Source organism: Pelophylax lessonae, assembly GCF_965119305.1.
Source record: "Pelophylax lessonae genome assembly, chromosome: 2".
In the NCBI taxonomy this organism is placed as follows: domain Eukaryota; kingdom Metazoa; phylum Chordata; class Amphibia; order Anura; family Ranidae; genus Pelophylax; species Pelophylax lessonae.
Genome location: NC_138769.1, coordinates 723,910,070 through 723,927,289, shown reverse-complemented (window position 1 = coordinate 723,927,289; position 17,220 = coordinate 723,910,070). Strand labels below are relative to the sequence as shown.

General features: G+C 48.4%; 1 protein-coding gene across 1 annotated transcript in view; it reads left to right on the top strand.

Annotated features, from left to right (window-relative positions):
• The first annotated feature begins 1,382 nt into the window (after window positions 1-1,382).
• The window catches only part of CHRDL2 (chordin like 2), a 166,501-nt gene continuing 150,663 nt past the window's right edge, over window positions 1,383-17,220 (top strand). Inside the window, exon 1 of the mRNA XM_082244745.1 lies at window positions 1,383-1,557. Within this exon, the coding sequence (XP_082100871.1) occupies window positions 1,467-1,557 (91 nt within the window). The 5' untranslated portion in view covers window positions 1,383-1,466. The remainder of the gene's footprint in view (window positions 1,558-17,220) is intronic.

Sequence of the window (17,220 nt, the reverse complement as noted above, 5' to 3'; positions counted from 1 at the left end):
TGTGCAGTATAGAGATTCCTCCCATTGTACAGTATAGAGATTACTCCCATTGTGCAGTATAGAGATTACTCCCATTGTACAGTATAGAGATTACTCCCATTGTACAGTATATAATCTCTATACTGTACAATGGGAGTAATCTCTATACTGCACAATGGGAGTAATCTCTATACTGCACAATGGGAGTAATCTCTATACTGTACAATGGGAGTAATCTATATACTGTACAATGGGAGTAATCTATATACTGCACAATGGGAGCAATTTCTTTATACTGCACAATAGGAGTAATCTTTGTACTGTATCAATGTATCGGTCAGTATATCAGTGTGTAAAAAATGTATCAGTTTATGGCCATGTATTGTATCCATCCATATTATAAACTTGTATCACTCATTGCCGGTGTATCAGATGTCAGTGATATCAGTGTATGAGGTGTCAGTGATATCAGGGTATGAGGTGTCAGTGATATCAGTGTATGGGGTGTCAGTGATATCTGTGTATGGGGGTGTCATTGATATCAGTGTATAGGGTGTCAGGGATATCAGTGTACGGGATGTCAGGGATATCAGTGTACGGGGTGTCAGTGATATCAGTGTACGGGGTGTCAATGGTATCAGTGTATGGGATGTCAGGGATATCAGTGTATGGGATGTCAGTGATATCAGTGTATGTGATGTCAGTAATATCAGTGTATGAAGTGACAGTGTATAGTAGATGTCAGTGTATAGGATATCAGTGTATAGTAGATGTCAGTGATATCAGTGTATAGTAGATGCCAGTGTATAGTAGATGTCAATGATATCAGTGTATAGGATATCAGTGTATAGGATATCAGTGTATAGTAGATGTCAGTGATATCAGTGTATAGTAGATGTCAGTGTATAGTAGATGTCAGTGATATCAGTGTATAGTAGATGTCAGTGTGATATCAGTGTATGAGGTGTCAGTGTATATAGTAGATGTCAGTGTATAGGATATCAGTGTATAGTAGATGTCAGTGTGATATCAGTGTATGAAGTGTCAGTGTTTAGTAGATATCAGTGTATAGTAGATGTCAGTGATAACAGTGTATAGTAGATGTCAGTGATATCAGTGTATAGTAGATGTCAGTGATATCAGTATATAGGATATCAGTGTATAGTAGATGTCAGTGTGATATCAGTGTATGAGATGTCAGTGTATAGGATATCAGTGTATATAGTAGGTATCGGTGGTACAGCAGTATATAGTATGCAGTGCCGGTGATGTCCTGTAGGTGTCGCCCTCTCCCCATACCATGACGTAGCGGAGTCACGCTGTCTCTCCCAGGCAGCGCTCTTATAGTCGGGCTCGCTGTGTGTGCGGCGCTCAGTGATCGGAGGAGGTCAGTGCCGGTGCGGTCCTGTAGGGGGAGCTCCTGTGCAGTGTGGTTGGGGGGGATCAGTAGTCCGGGCTCCGCTCGCAGTGTGCCGGTACCGGGGAGGATGTACGGGGAGATCCGGGAGATGGCCGTCCTCATCGGAGCGATTTCTCTGCTCTGCATCGCTGCCAACACACAAGCCAGAGCCCGACCGCGTGAGTACCAAACTCCGACCGACCGACACATACACTCACCGACCGACCGACTGACTGACAGGTGGCTGATCCGTTCAGAGAAATTGTATTAATGTGATAACGGGAGAGGGATGAGATAACGGGAGAGAGATGAGATAACGGGAGAGAGAGAGATGAGATAACGGGAGAGAGAGATGAGATAACGGGGGAGAGGGATGAGATAACGGGAGAGGGATGAGATAACGGGAGAGAGGGATGAGATAACGGGAGAGAGGGATGAGATAACGGGGGAGAGAGGGGGATGAGATAACGGGAGAGGGATGAGATAACGGGAGAGGAGGGATGAGATAACGGGAGAGGGATGAGATAACGGGAGAGAGAGATGAGATAACGGGGGAGAGAGGGGGATGAGATAACGGGAGAGGGATGAGATAACGGGAGAGGAGGGATGAGATAACGGGAGAGGGATGAGATAACGGGAGAGGAGGGATGAGATAACGGGAGAGGGATGAGATAACGGGAGAGGGATGAGATAACGAGAGAGGGATGAGATAACGGGAGAGAGAAGAGATAACGGGAGAGAGAGATGAGATAACGGGAGAGAGAGATGAGATAACGGGAGAGAGAGATGAGATAACGGGTGAGAGATGAGATAACGGGAGAGAGAGATGAGATAACGGGTGAGAGATGAGATAACGGGAGAGAGAGGGGGATGAGATAACGGGAGAGGGATGAGATAACGGGAGAGGGATGAGATAACGAGAGAGGGATGAGATAACGGGAGAGAGGGATGAGATAACGGGAGAGGGATGAGATAACGAGAGAGGGATGAGATAACGGGAGAGAGGGATGAGATAACGGGAGAGAGGGATGAGATAACGGGAGAGAGAAGAGATAACGGGAGAGAGAGATGAGATAACGGGAGAGAGAGATGAGATAACGGGAGAGAGAGATGAGATAACGGGAGAGGGATGTGATAACGGGAGAGAGAAGAGATATCGGGAGAGAGATGAGATAACGGGAGAGAGGGATGAGATAACGGGAGAGAGATGAGATAACGGGAGAGAGAAGAGATAACGGGAGAGGGATGTAATAATGGGAGAGAGGGATGAGATAACGGGAGAGAGAGATGAGATAACGGGAGAGAGAGATGAGATAACGGGAGAGAGAGATGAGATAACGGGAGAGGGATGTGTTAACGGGGGAGAGAGATGAGATAACAGGAGATAATGACAGCTCAGGGATCTGATGGCAGTGCAGGGATCGGATGATGACATAATGATAATGATGAGATAACGGGAGAGAGATGAGATAACGGGAGAGAGATGAGATGACGGGAGGGGGATGAGATAACGGGAGAGGAGGGATGAGATAACGGGAGAGGAGGGATGAGATAACGGGAGAGAGGGATGAGATAACGGGAGAGAGGGATGAGATAACGGGAGAGAGGGATGAGATAACGGGAGAGAGGGATGAGATAACGGGAGAGAGAGATGAGATAACGGGAGAGAGATGAGATAACGGGAGAGAGAGATGAGATAACGGGAGAGTGGGATGAGATAACGGGAGAGAGATGAGATAACGGGAGAGAGAGATGAGATAACGGGGGAGAGAGAGGGATGAGATAACGGGAGAGGGATGAGATAACGGGGGAGAGAGAGGGATGAGATAACGGGAGAGGGATGAGATAACGGGAGAGAGATGAGATAACGGGAGAGAGAGATGAGATAACGGGGGAGAGAGAGGGATGAGATAACGGGAGAGGGATGAGATAACGGGAGAGGGATGAGATAACGGGAGAGAGATGAGATAACGGGAGAGAGGAATGAGATAACGGGAGAGAGGAATGAGATAACGGGAGAGAGATGAGATAACGGGAGAGAGATGAGATAACGGGAGAGAGATGAGATAACGGGAGAGGGATGAGATAACGGGAGAGAGATGAGATAACGGGGGAGAGGGATGAGATAACGGGAGAGGGATGAGATAACGGGAGAGAGGGATGAGATAACGGGAGAGAGATGAGATAACGGGAGATAATGACAGCTCAGGGATCTGATGGTAGTGCAGGGATCAGATGATGATGGATCACGGATCTGATGGCAGTGCAGGGATCAGATGATGACAGTTTAGGGATCTGATGATGGTGCAGGGATCACACGTTGACAGATCAGGGATCGGATAATGACAGCTCAGGGATCTGATGGCAGTGCAGGGATCAGATGATGATGGATCAGGGATCTGATGGTAGTGCAGGGATCAGATGATGATGGATCAGGGATCTGATGGCAGTGCAGGGATCGGATGATGACCGATCAGGGATCAGATGATGACAGATCAGGGATCTGATGGTAGTGCCGGTATCAGATGATGACAGATCAGGGATCTGATGGTAGTGCAGGGATCAGATGATGACGGATCAGGGATCTGATGGTAGTGCAGGGATCAGATGATGATGGATCAGGGATCTGATGGCAGTGCAGGGATCGGATGATGACCGATCAGGGATCTGATGGCAGTGCAGGGATCAGATGATGACAGATCAGGGATCAGATGATGACAGATCAGGGATCTGATGGCAGTGCAGGGATCAGATGATGGCAGTGCAGGGATCAGATGATGACAAATCAGGGATCAGATGATGGCAGTGCAGGGATCAGATGAAGGAATCAGAGGAACAGTCTCTTGCCAGGCTGGATCACTGATCCCCAATATTCCCTCTGCAGCCAGTATACACAGAGGGTCAGTGAGAGATCCGGAGTAGATCCCATTATCCCATAGATCTGATGTGTGTGATGAATATGTAGTGATTTATATAAAAAGTTATTGTACCGTGTCATCGGCCAGCATGCTGTGTAGAAGGACCCTTGCTCATGGTGTCAGGGTTCGAGCCCTGACCCCCTGTAGTAAATGTCAAGTTTCCATGCTGATTGGAGAGCTCTGACTCAGCAGGAGGTTGTCACCTCTGTAGAGAGCCCACTGCTTCCACACTGAGAGCAAGAGACCTTCTGTACAACATGCTGGCAGGAGACAGACTTTTCTACTCGCACTGTGGCTGCTTTCTAAAGAAAACAAGTGGTAAGACTCTGCAAGCTCTTAGATTTGATGCTCCTGGATTGTGTTCTGCTGATTTCATTGGAACATTGAGTTGGGCTTGAAATACTTTGCTGGAAATGTCTACAGTTGCCTTGTCTGCTGTATAGAGGCTTTGTATAGATCCTGTTACTCCGACACTTCCCGTCCTTCACAGATTATCACCGAGGTCCCAGCACTGGGATCTCTTCTGGTTATATAGCAAAAAATCTAATTGGTTGGGAGGTCAGATTTTGGTGCTGGAAAATTGGTGCAAGCATTAATTTCACCTTCGTCCTCCAACTGTCACCTATCCCTAATACTAACATTCGACCTGTCCCTTCCTCCATCCCTTCACATACCCCCCCCCCCCTCAACATTTACCCTTTACTTACCCTCTAACATTCATCCTTCACCCCCCCAACACTGACCCTTCACCTACCCCCCCAACACCGACCCTTCACCTACCCCACCAACACTGACCCTTCACCTACCCCACCAACACTGACCCTTCACCTACCCCACCAACACTGACCCTTCACCTACCCCACCAACACCGACCCTTCACCTACTCCACCAACACTGACCCTTCACCTACTCCACCAACACTGACCCTTCACCTACCCCCAACATTGACCCTTCACCTACCCCACCAACACTGACCCTTCACCTACTCCACCAACACTGACCCTTCACCTACTCCACCAACACTGACCCTTCACCTACTCCACCAACACTGACCCTTCACCTACTCCACCAACACTGACCCTTCACCTACTCCACCAACACTGACCCTTCACCTACTCCACCAACATTGACCCTTCACCTACCCCACCAACAGTGACCCTTCACCTACTCCACCAACAGTGACCCTTCACCTACCCCCAACATTGACCCTTCACCTACTCCACCAACACTGACCCTTCACCTACCTCACCAACACTGACCCTTCACCTACTCCACCAACACTGACCCTTCACCTACTCCACCAACACTGACCCTTCACCTACTCCACCAACACTGACCCTTCACCTACTCCCAATCTTCACCCTTCACCTACCTCACCAACACTGACCCTTCACCTACTCCACCAACACTGACCCTTCACCTACTCCCAATATTCACCCTTCACCTACCTCACCAACATTGACCCTTCACCTACTCCACCAACACTGACCCTTCACCTACTCCACCAACACTGACCCTTCACCTACTCCCAATATTCACCCTTCACCTACCTCACCAACACTGACCCTTCACTTACTCCACCAACACTGACCCTTCACCTACTCCCAATATTCACCCTTCACCTACTCCACCAACACTGACCCTTCACCTACTCCACCAACACTGACCCTTCACCTACCCCCAACATTGACCCTTCACCTACCCCACCAACACTGACCCTTCACCTACTCCACCAACACTGACCCTTCACCTACCCCCAACATTGACCCTTCGCCTACTCCACCAACACTGACCCTTCACCTACCTCACCAACACTGACCCTTCACCTACTCCACCAACACTGACCCTTCACCTACTCCACCAACACTGACCCTTCACCTACTCCACCAACACTGACCCTTCACCTACTCCCAATCTTCACCCTTCACCTACCTCACCAACACTGACCCTTCACCTACTCCACCAACACTGACCCTTCACCTACTCCCAATATTCACCCTTCACCTACCTCACCAACATTGACCCTTCACCTACTCCACCAACACTGACCCTTCACCTACTCCACCAACACTGACCCTTCACCTACTCCCAATATTCACCCTTCACCTACCTCACCAACACTGACCCTTCACTTACTCCACCAACACTGACCCTTCACCTACCCCCAACATTGACCCTTCACCTACCCCACCAACACTGATCCTTCACCTACTCCACCAACACTGACCCTTCACCTACCCCCAACATTGACCCTTCACCTACTCCACCAACACTGACCCTTCACCTACCTCACCAACACTGACCCTTCACCTACTCCACCAACACTGACCCTTCACCTACTCCCAATATTCACCCTTCACCTACCTCACCAACATTGACCCTTCACCTACTCCACCAACACTGACCCTTCACCTACTCCACCAACACTGACCCTTCACCTACTCCCAATATTCACCCTTCACCTACCTCACCAACACTGACCCTTCACTTACTCCACCAACACTGACCCTTCACCTACTCCCAATATTCACCCTTCACCTACTCCACCAACACTGACCCTTCACCTACCCCCAACACTGACCCTTCACCTACCCCACCAACACTGACCCTTCACCTACTCCACCAACACTGACCCTTCACCTACCCCCAACACTGACCCTTCACCTACCTCACCAACACTGACCCTTCACCTACCTCACCAACACTGACCCTTCACCTACTCCACCAACACTGACCCTTCACCTACTCCACCAACACTGACCCTTCACCTACTCCACCAACACTGACCCTTCACCTACTCCACCAACACTGACCCTTCACCTACTCCCAATCTTCACCCTTCACCTACCTCACCAACACTGACCCTTCACCTACTCCACCAACACTGACCCTTCACCTACTCCCAATATTCACCCTTCACCTACCTCACCAACATTGACCCTTCACCTACTCCACCAACACTGACCCTTCACCTACTCCACCAACACTGACCCTTCACCTACTCCCAATATTCACCCTTCACCTACCTCACCAACACTGACCCTTCACTTACTCCACCAACACTGACCCTTCACCTACTCCCAATATTCACCCTTCACCTACTCCACCAACACTGACCCTTCACCTACTCCACCAACACTGACCCTTCACCTACCCCCAACATTGACCCTTCACCTACCCCACCAACACTGATCCTTCACCTACTCCACCAACACTGACCCTTCACCTACCCCCAACATTGACCCTTCACCTACTCCACCAACACTGACCCTTCACCTACCTCACCAACACTGACCCTTCACCTACTCCACCAACACTGACCCTTCACCTACTCCACCAACACTGACCCTTCACCTACTCCACCAACACTGACCCTTCACCTACTCCACCAACACTGACCCTTCACCTACTCCACCAACACTGACCCTTCACCTACTCCCAATCTTCACCCTTCACCTACCTCACCAACACTGACCCTTCACCTACTCCACCAACACTGACCCTTCACCTACTCCCAATATTCACCCTTCACCTACCTCACCAACATTGACCCTTCACCTACTCCACCAACACTGACCCTTCACCTACTCCACCAACACTGACCCTTCACCTACTCCCAATATTCACCCTTCACCTACCTCACCAACACTGACCCTTCACTTACTCCACCAACACTGACCCTTCACCTACTCCCAATATTCACCCTTCACCTACCTCACCAACATTGACCCTTCACCTACCCCACCAACACTGACCCTTCACCTACCCCCAACATTGACCCTTCACCTACCCCACCAACACTGACCCTTCACCTACCCCACCAACACCGACCCTTCACCTACCCCACCAACACTGACCCTTCACCTACCCCACCAACACTGACCCTTCACCTACCCCACCAACACTGACCCTTCACCTACCCCACCAACACCGACCCTTCACCTACTCCACCAACACTGACCCTTCACCTACCCCACCAACACTGACCCTTCACCTACTCCCACCAACACTGACCCTTCACCTACTCCCACCAACACTGACCCTTCACCTACTCCCACCAACACTGACCCTTCACCTACTCCCACCAACACTGACCCTTCACCTACTCCCACCAACACTGACCCTTCACCTACCTCACCAACACTGACCCTTCACCTACCTCACCAACACTGACCCTTCACCTACTCCACCAACACTGACCCTTCACCTACCTCACCAACACTGACCCTTCACCTACCTCACCAACATTGGCCCTTCACCTACTCCACCAACACTGACCCTTCACCTACTCCACCAACACTGACCCTTCACCTACTCCACCAACACTGACCCTTCACCTACCTCACCAACATTGACCCTTCACCTACCTCACCAACATTGGCCCTTCACCTACTCCACCAACACTGACCCTTCACCTACCCCCAACATTTACCCTTCACCTACCCCACCAACACTGACCCTTCACCTACCCCACCAACACTGACCATTCACCTACCCCACCAACACTGACCCTTCACCTACCACCAACACTGACCCTTCACCTACCCCCACCAACACTGACCCTTCACCTACTACCCAATATTTACCCAATATTTACCCTTCACCTACCCCACCAACACTGACCCTTCACCACTATCGCCTAGCAGTGATCACTGTTACCTTCCAATAATCCCTATCGCCTAGCAGTGATCACTGTTACCTCCCAATAATCACTATCGCCTATCATGGAATGGAATGACTGGTAGAATTAATACCCTAAAGTACAGAGGGGGGTTGCTGGTAGAATTAATACCCCAGACTTCAGAGTGGGTGGACTGGGGGGATACTTCTGAGTATGGAGGGGGGGACTGGTAGAATTAATACCCCAGACTACAGAGGCTGGTAGAAATAAGGGGGGGGGGGGTTGCTGGTAGAATTAATACCCCAGAGTACAGAGGGGGGGGGGGGTTGCTGATAGAATTAATATCCCAGAGTACAGAGGGGGGTTGCTGGTAGAATTAATACCCCAGAGTACAGAGGGGGGGGGGGGGTTGCTGGTAGAATTAATACCCCAGAGTACAGAGGGGGGGGGGTTTGCTGGTAGAATTAATACCCCAGAGTACAGAGGGGGGGGGGGTTGCTGGTAGAATTAATACCCCAGAGTACAGAGGGGGGGGGTTTGCTGGTAGAATTAATACCCCAGAGTACAGAGGGGGGGGGGGTTTGCTGGTAGAATTAATACCCCAGAGTACAGAGGGGGGGGGGGTTGCTGGTAGAATTAATACCCCAGAGTACAGAGGGGGGGTTGCTGGTAGAATTAATACCCCAGAGTACAGAGGGGGGGTTGCTGGTAGAATTAATACCCCAGAGTACAGAGGGGGGGGGTTTGCTGGTAGAATTAATACCCCAGAGTACAGAGGGGGGGGGTTTGCTGGTAGAATTAATAACCCAGAGTACAGAGGGGGGAGTTGCTGGTAGAATTAATACCCCAGAGTACAGAGGGGGGGGTTTCTGGTAGAATTAATACCCCAGAGTACAGAGGGGGGGGGTTGCTGGTAGAATTAATACCCCAGAGTACAGAGGGGGGGGGGGTTTGCTGGTAGAATTAATACCCCAGCGTACAGAGGGGGGGGGTTGCTGGTAGAATTAATACCCCAGAGTACAGAGGGGGGGGGTTTCGTAGAATTAATACCCCAGCGTACAGAGGGGGGGGGGTTGCTGGTAGAATTAATACCCCAGAGTACAGAGGGGGGGGGTTGCTGGTAGAATTAATACCCCAGAGTACAGAGGGGGGGGGGGTTGCTGGTAGAATGAATACCCCCTGAGTACAGAGGGGGGGGGGTTGCTGGTAGAATGAATACCCCCTGAGTACAGAAGGGGGGGGGGGGGCTGGTAGAATTAATACCCCAGAGTCCACAGAGGAGAGGGGGTGTTGGTAGAATTTATACCCCAGAGTACAGAGGCTGGTAGAAATAATACCCCCTGAGTACAGAAGGGGGGGGCTGGTAGAATTTATACCCCAGACTTCAGAGTGGGTAGTCTGGTAGAATTAAAACCCTGGAATTTGGAGGGGGGGGGGGCTAATAAAATTATTACCCCGGAGTCTGAAGGGGGGGGGAAACTGGTAGGAATAATATCCCAAAATCCAGAGGGGGGGGGGGGACATCCCTATTTTGTCCTGGCGACCATTGTCCCCTGTATCAGCTGTCCAGGAGGGGAATTGCGGTCACTTCCTGTTGTGTCTGCGGGACAGGAAGTAAAGAACACAAAGATAGACATTCTACTCATCCCATCCATTATCCAAAGCTGAAAATCCTAGTTTTGGCTACACATTCCCTTTCAGGTTCAGGTCGGGTTGTTTTGCAGTACTGCTGCAGTGGGTTTTGAGATCGGGGCTAATCTTTTACAAACGTTGATGCCTGAGCAAATATGGCGCCGTTCATCACGTGAGAAAATCCGATGAAGATAGTGCTTCCAGGTAGCTAATAATTCCTCCTCCAGGTATGTTTTAGAGAGCACAGTGAGGTTTGCCCTTGTGCCCATGCGAAAGGTGATTTTTAAGTTCTAGGTGGAAGGCTGGAAAGGTGAGATGTGGAGATGACTTCATCCTTGGACACCGTGGTGAGGGCACACATTCGGGATTAGGGATCAACCTTTATGGTTTTCTCAGAGCCGATATCGATATTTTAGTCACAATGTATCGGTATCGGCCGATATTTGGTACATTTAAAGTTTTGAAGAATAAAGACAATTTTTATCACCAATCTGGTACTGAACATGTTAATGTTTAACATTTTTAATATTAACCACTTCTGGACCAGAAGGATTTACCCCTCCTAATGACCAGGCCATATTTTGCGACTAGGCACTGCGTTACCATAACGGACAATTGCGCGGTTGTGCGACGCTGTACCCAAATAAAATTGATCTCCTTTTTCCCCCACAAATAGAGCTTTTTCTTTTGGTGGTATTTATTCCCCTCTGCATTTTATTTATTTTTTATTTATTTTTTTGCACTGAAAACAAAAAAATAGCAACAATTCTGAAAAAAAAAATACAACACTATTTTTCACATTCTGCTATGACTTTCCCCAAAAAATTTAAAAATCAAAATTTTTTAACATTTTAGGTCAATTTGTTTTCTGCTACATATTTTTGGTAAAAAAAAAATCACAAGGCTGTCTGGCACCCTGTGGTGGCTGTCTGTCTGTCTGTCTGTCTGGCACCCGGTGGTAGGTGGGTGGCTTTTACAGGGCCTGTGGGTGGGTGGCTGTCTGGCACATGGGCTGTGGCTGTCTGTCTGGCACCCTGTGGTGGCTGTCTGGCACCCTGTGGTGGCTGTCTGGCACCCTGTGGTGGCTGTCTGTCTGGCACCCTGTGGTGGCTGTCTGTCTGGCACCCTGTGGTGGCTGTCTGTCTGGCACCCTGTGGTGGCTGTCTGTCTGGCACCCTGTGGTGGCTGTCTGTCTGTCTGGCACCCTGTGGTGGGTGGCTGTCTGTCTGTCTGGCACCCGGTGGTAGGTGGGTGGCTTTTACAGGGCCTGTGGGTGGGTGGCTGTCTGGCACATGGGCTGTGGCTGTCTGTCTGGCACCCTGTGGTGGCTGTCTGTCTGGCACCCTTTGGTGGGTGGCTGTCTGTCTGGCACCCTGTGGTGGGTGGCTGTCTGTCTGGCACCCTGTGGTGGGTGGCTGTCTGTCTGGCACCCTGTGGTGGGTGGCTGTCTGTCTGGCACCCTGTGGTGGCTGTCTGTCTGTCTGGCACCCTGTGGTGGGTGGGTGGCTGTCTGTCTGGCACCCTGTGGTGGGTGGGTGGCTGTCTGTCTGGCATCCTGTGGTGGGTGGCTGTCTGGTACAGGGCCGGTGGGTGACTGGCTGGCACCCTGTGGTGGGTGGCTGGCTGGCACATGGGCTGTGGATGGCTGGCTGGTGCAGTGCCTGTGGGTGGCTGGCTGGTGCAGTGCCTGTGGGTGGCTGGCTGGTACAGTGCCTAAACTGTGTCTGGCTGGCTGTTACACGGCCTGTGGGTGTGGGTGGCTGGCTGGCACCGGGTTGCTGTGGGGGGGGGGGGTGACTGTATGGCTGTGTTGCACTCCGGACCAGTCCCGACGGTTAGACCCAGTGCGCAGAGGCGCGTGGCGCAACATACGCAATGACGTCCCAACAATATCGGTAATATCGGCAAGTCCTGGGGCCGATACCGAGATATCGAAAAAAGTGAATATCGGCCCTCTGATAATCGGCTTTGCCTATAATCGGTCGATACCTAGTACACATTAGGTCTACAGAAACCGGACTTTACATTTCCCTTAACATCTTTTGGGTCAGCCCATTGGTATCAGTGGGAGGAATAGTGCCTCATCATTGGTGTCAGAGGGAGGAATAGTGCTGTGACGAGACCCTTGCTCGCTCTGTCCGCTCTCCCGACACTCCTCTGTTTCTAGTAAGTCAGCTTGCAGATCACAATGTCTGATGGTTCGGTCAACCAAGGATCCGGGATCCGAACTACAGCTATGTGCCGTCCGGAATCCATTAGAACAAACACCAAGCAAGCTGTATGTAAGTTCAAACAGGAAGACAATTTATTGGAAGAACACAGCACACTTTTATACAGAATTTGGAACACCCTGCCCCCAACAACCGCTTTCCTATTGGCCAATTGTAAAGTACCTGCAGTTTCCATTCAGGTCCTCTCCAGACATGCAAATGAGGGCTTGAAAATGAGTCAGTAGTGATTGGTCAGATAGCTTGACCAGGAAATGCAAATGAGGACTTGAAAATGAGTCAGTAGTGATTGGTCAGATAGCTTGACCAGGAAATGCAAATGAGGACTTGAAAATGAGTCAGTAGTGATTGGTCAGATAGCTTGACCAGGAAATGCAAATGAGGACTTGAAAATGAGTCCACAGGGATTGGTCAGATAGCTTTGACCAATGCAAGAAGACAGAAGCCCCAGGGGGCAATCAATGTACATAATAGTCAGACACAGAAAGAGCCCTCAATACACATTACTCTGTGTCAATACCTCCCTTAGCAGACAACAGGTGCGGTCATTAGCACACCTGACAATAGCTGAATGGGGAGCCACCTTAGACAGTCCGGCTCCTCAGAACTTCCTGGGATGACCATATTAGCAGTGGGCTTCCTGCTCAGAAACCTCAAGGGAACAAAAGTCTTCATGTTACAAGGGCGACATTATTCCTGAATATTACTGTCCCATTTGTAGTAGTCCAAACCATATTTTCGGTGTTCACCACCCTCCTGGTCACCCTGCATCCATAACAGATGCAGGGTGATTTAAACATAAGAGAGCCCCATAAGGCTGGGCATGGTGCCCCCCAACCTCTCTAAAGGAATTTGGGGTCCACAACCCCCATGCCCAAAGTGACTCCCGTCACAAGTGCCTCATCATTGGTGTCAGTGGAAGGAATAGTGCCTCATCATTGGTGTCAGTGGGAGGAATAATGCCCCATCATTGGTGTCAGTGGGAGGAATAGTGCCCCATCGTTGGTGTCAGTGGGAGGAATAGTGCCCCATCGTTGGTGTCAGTGGGAGGAATAGTGCCCCATCATTGGTGTCAGTGGGAGGAATAGTGCCCCATCATTGGTGTCAGTGGGGGGGAATAGTGCCCCATCATTGGTGTCAGTGGGGGGGAATAGTGCTCCATCGTTGGTGTCAGTGGGAGGAATAGTGCTCCATCGTTGGTGTCAGTGGGAGGAATAGTGCCCCATCATTGGTGTCAGTGGGGGGGAATAGTGCTCCATCGTTGGTGTCAGTGGGGGGGAATAGTTCCCCATCGTTGGTGTCAGTAGCAGGAATAGTGCCCCATCATTGGTGTCAGTGGGGGGGGGGAATAGTGCCCCATCATTGGTGTCAGTGGGAGGAATAGTGCCCCATCATTGGTGTCAGTGGGGGGGGATAGTGCCCCATCGTTGGTGTCAGTGGGAGGAATTGTGGCTGATACACAGATGGTCAAAGTGAAGGGAAATCTTCCCAATGGGGACACAGATGGCCAAAAAAAACCGGATCCTTTGCTGTATCCAAAATGGGGGGAAAAAATGTAATGTCTTTAGTTGTACTCCAGTTCTTTAGGTCTCCTTTAACCCCTTCATGCCAACAGAACACAAATATGCGGCCTTCTGAATGCAAGAAGTGCCGGTTCACATTGGTGCGATGCAGGAACTCTGCGAATCCACTTGCAGTTCCCGCATCGCACCCGACTCACAGGCAGTTGACACTGCCATATACGAAGTGCTGGGGGTGTCAATACTAAGTTTACGGCACCCCCAGATTAGTTTGCATTTCGCAGTGCGAACTGTCAGTTCGGGCAGGAATTGGATCGCATAGGTGTGAACGCCCATGCAATCCGATTCTGGTGTGGACCAAAAAAAAAAGAGTCCTGTCCGACTTTGTTCCGAATGCAATGTGAATTCAGCCATACAATCTGTACGGCTGAATTTGCATCGCACAGACATCGCATGTGATTTGCACAGCAGTGTGGTGCGACTCACATGCGATGTCTGACATCACATATGTGTGAACCACCACTAAAAGTGATTTAAAAAAAAAAAAACAATTTTAAAGAGACAGTGTAAAAATAAAAATGAGATATCGCCGTGATCATTAGAGCGACAGCAATAATTCTAGCCCTAGACCTTCTCTGTAACTCTAAACACATACTTGTTACATTTTTTTTTTTTTTAAAGCGCCACCTATGGAGATTTTTAAGTACCGCAGTTTGTCGCCATTCCACAAAAAATTGGGCTAACTTTGTTTTTTTTTTTTTTAAGATCATGAAAGTGTATTTCTTCCCAAAAAATTGTATTTGAAAGACCGCTGCGCAAATACCGTCTGACATAAATATTGCAAAAATTGCCATTTTTCTTCTAAAAAAAAAAAAAAGTATGTGTATATATGTGTGTGTGTATATGTATATATATATATATATATATAGCATATTTGAGAATTCCCCTTGGGGTGGGACTTTGGAGGTCACTCAAAAGATATACAAAAAATTGTATTTTAAATATATATTAGTTTTATTACAAAAATCATAAAAAATAAACATATACAAATAACATTGAAAGCTATTAAAATTACTGGCAAAACTGATATTGATGTGGGGGTGTGCAAATCACTCAACCAATTATTCCAAGCAAGATCCGACGTTTCAAGGTAAGAACCTCTTCTTCAGGGATTTTTTGGGGAATAATCTTATCTGTAAGTATTGAAGAAATATATCAAAGCAAACAAGCAGTTGTTGATAATAAAGAAGTATTCATATAAACATGTTTTTGAGTATAAACATACGTTCATCTATAGAGCAACATTGTAAGTAAAAACGTTATATACACTTACATGGTTGAAGGATGCATGGACACCACAATTGTTTTGCCAAGGTTAAAAACATGGAACATTAGCAACACCCACTGAGATCATCGTCAGCCTTGTCAATAAGTGGGAGGTTTGGTATTTGGAGTGGATCCAATAAAAAATATAGCATGTGGTGGAAGGTGTGCAGACCAGAGGGGGCCCAAATTGCTCCAGCTGGAGTTTGCGGTCTTAAGGTCAGTTTCCATTATTTCAATGGGATTTACCAACCTTCATTTATACACGAATATGCACATCTAGCCTATGTTATGACTATATTTCATCTCTATATACCCAGTCTCACTGGCTATCCTTTATAGTCACAAAATTGCTACAGCATGGGCTTTATTTAACTTTATGCACTAGTTTCTTTTTTTCAGTAGTGCTATCAACCATACCTGATCCTAGTAAGATGCCACACAAGCATTTATTAGACATTTATCTATCGGGCTATTGCCTCCTATACATGCAGTATTTGTATATACGTGCATATTCTGTGGTTTTGCTGTGTCATTGTACTCCTTATACATTGTACCCAGACAAAACAAACATTTTTGGATTTTATTTTTACCTTTTACGTTTTATTCATTGCATTTCCTTGCTATTTACAGCATTACTGTGACTGACCCCCGCCCCCTTGGTTGAGCCAATTTGGACTCCAGCTGGAGCAATTTGGGCCCCCTCTGGTCTGCACACCTTCCATTTTATATATATATATATATATATATATATACAGGTCCTTTTCAAAAAATTAGCATATTGTGATAAAGTTCATTATTTTCTGTAATGTACTGATAAACATTAGACTTTCATATATTTTAGATTCATTACACACAACTGAAGTAGTGCAAGCCTTTTATTGTTTTAATATTGATGATTTTGGCATACAGCTCATGAAAACCCAAAATTCCTATCTCAAAAAATTATCATATTTCATCCGACCAATAAAAGAAAAGTGTTTTTAATACAAAAAAAGTCAACCTTCAAATAATTATGTTCAGTTATGCACTCAATACTTGGTCGGGAATCCTTTTGCAGAAATGACTGCTTCAATGCGGCGTGGCATGGAGGCGATCAGCCTGTGGCACTGCTGAGGTGTTATGGAGGCCCAGGATGCTTCGATAGCGGCCTTGAGCTCATCCAGAGTGTTGGGTCTTGCGTCTCTCAACTTTCTCTTCACAACATCCCACAGATTCTCTATGGGGTTCAGGTCAGGAGAGTTGGCAGGCCAATTGAGCACAGTAATACCATGGTCAGTAAACCATTTACCAGTGGTTTTGGCACTGTGAGCAGGTGCCAGGTCGTGCTGAAAAATGAAATCTTCATCTCCATAAAGCTTTTCAGCAGATGGAAGCATGAAGTGCTCGAAAATCTCCTGATAGCTAGCTGCATTGACCCTGCCCTTGATAAAACACAGTGGACCAACACCAGCAGCTGACATGGCACCCCAGACCATCACTGACTGTGGGGACTTGACACTGGACTTCAGGCATTTTGGCATTTCCCTCTCCCCAGTCTTCCTCCAGACTCTGGCACCTTGATTTCCGAATGACATGCAAAATTTGCTTTCATCCGAAA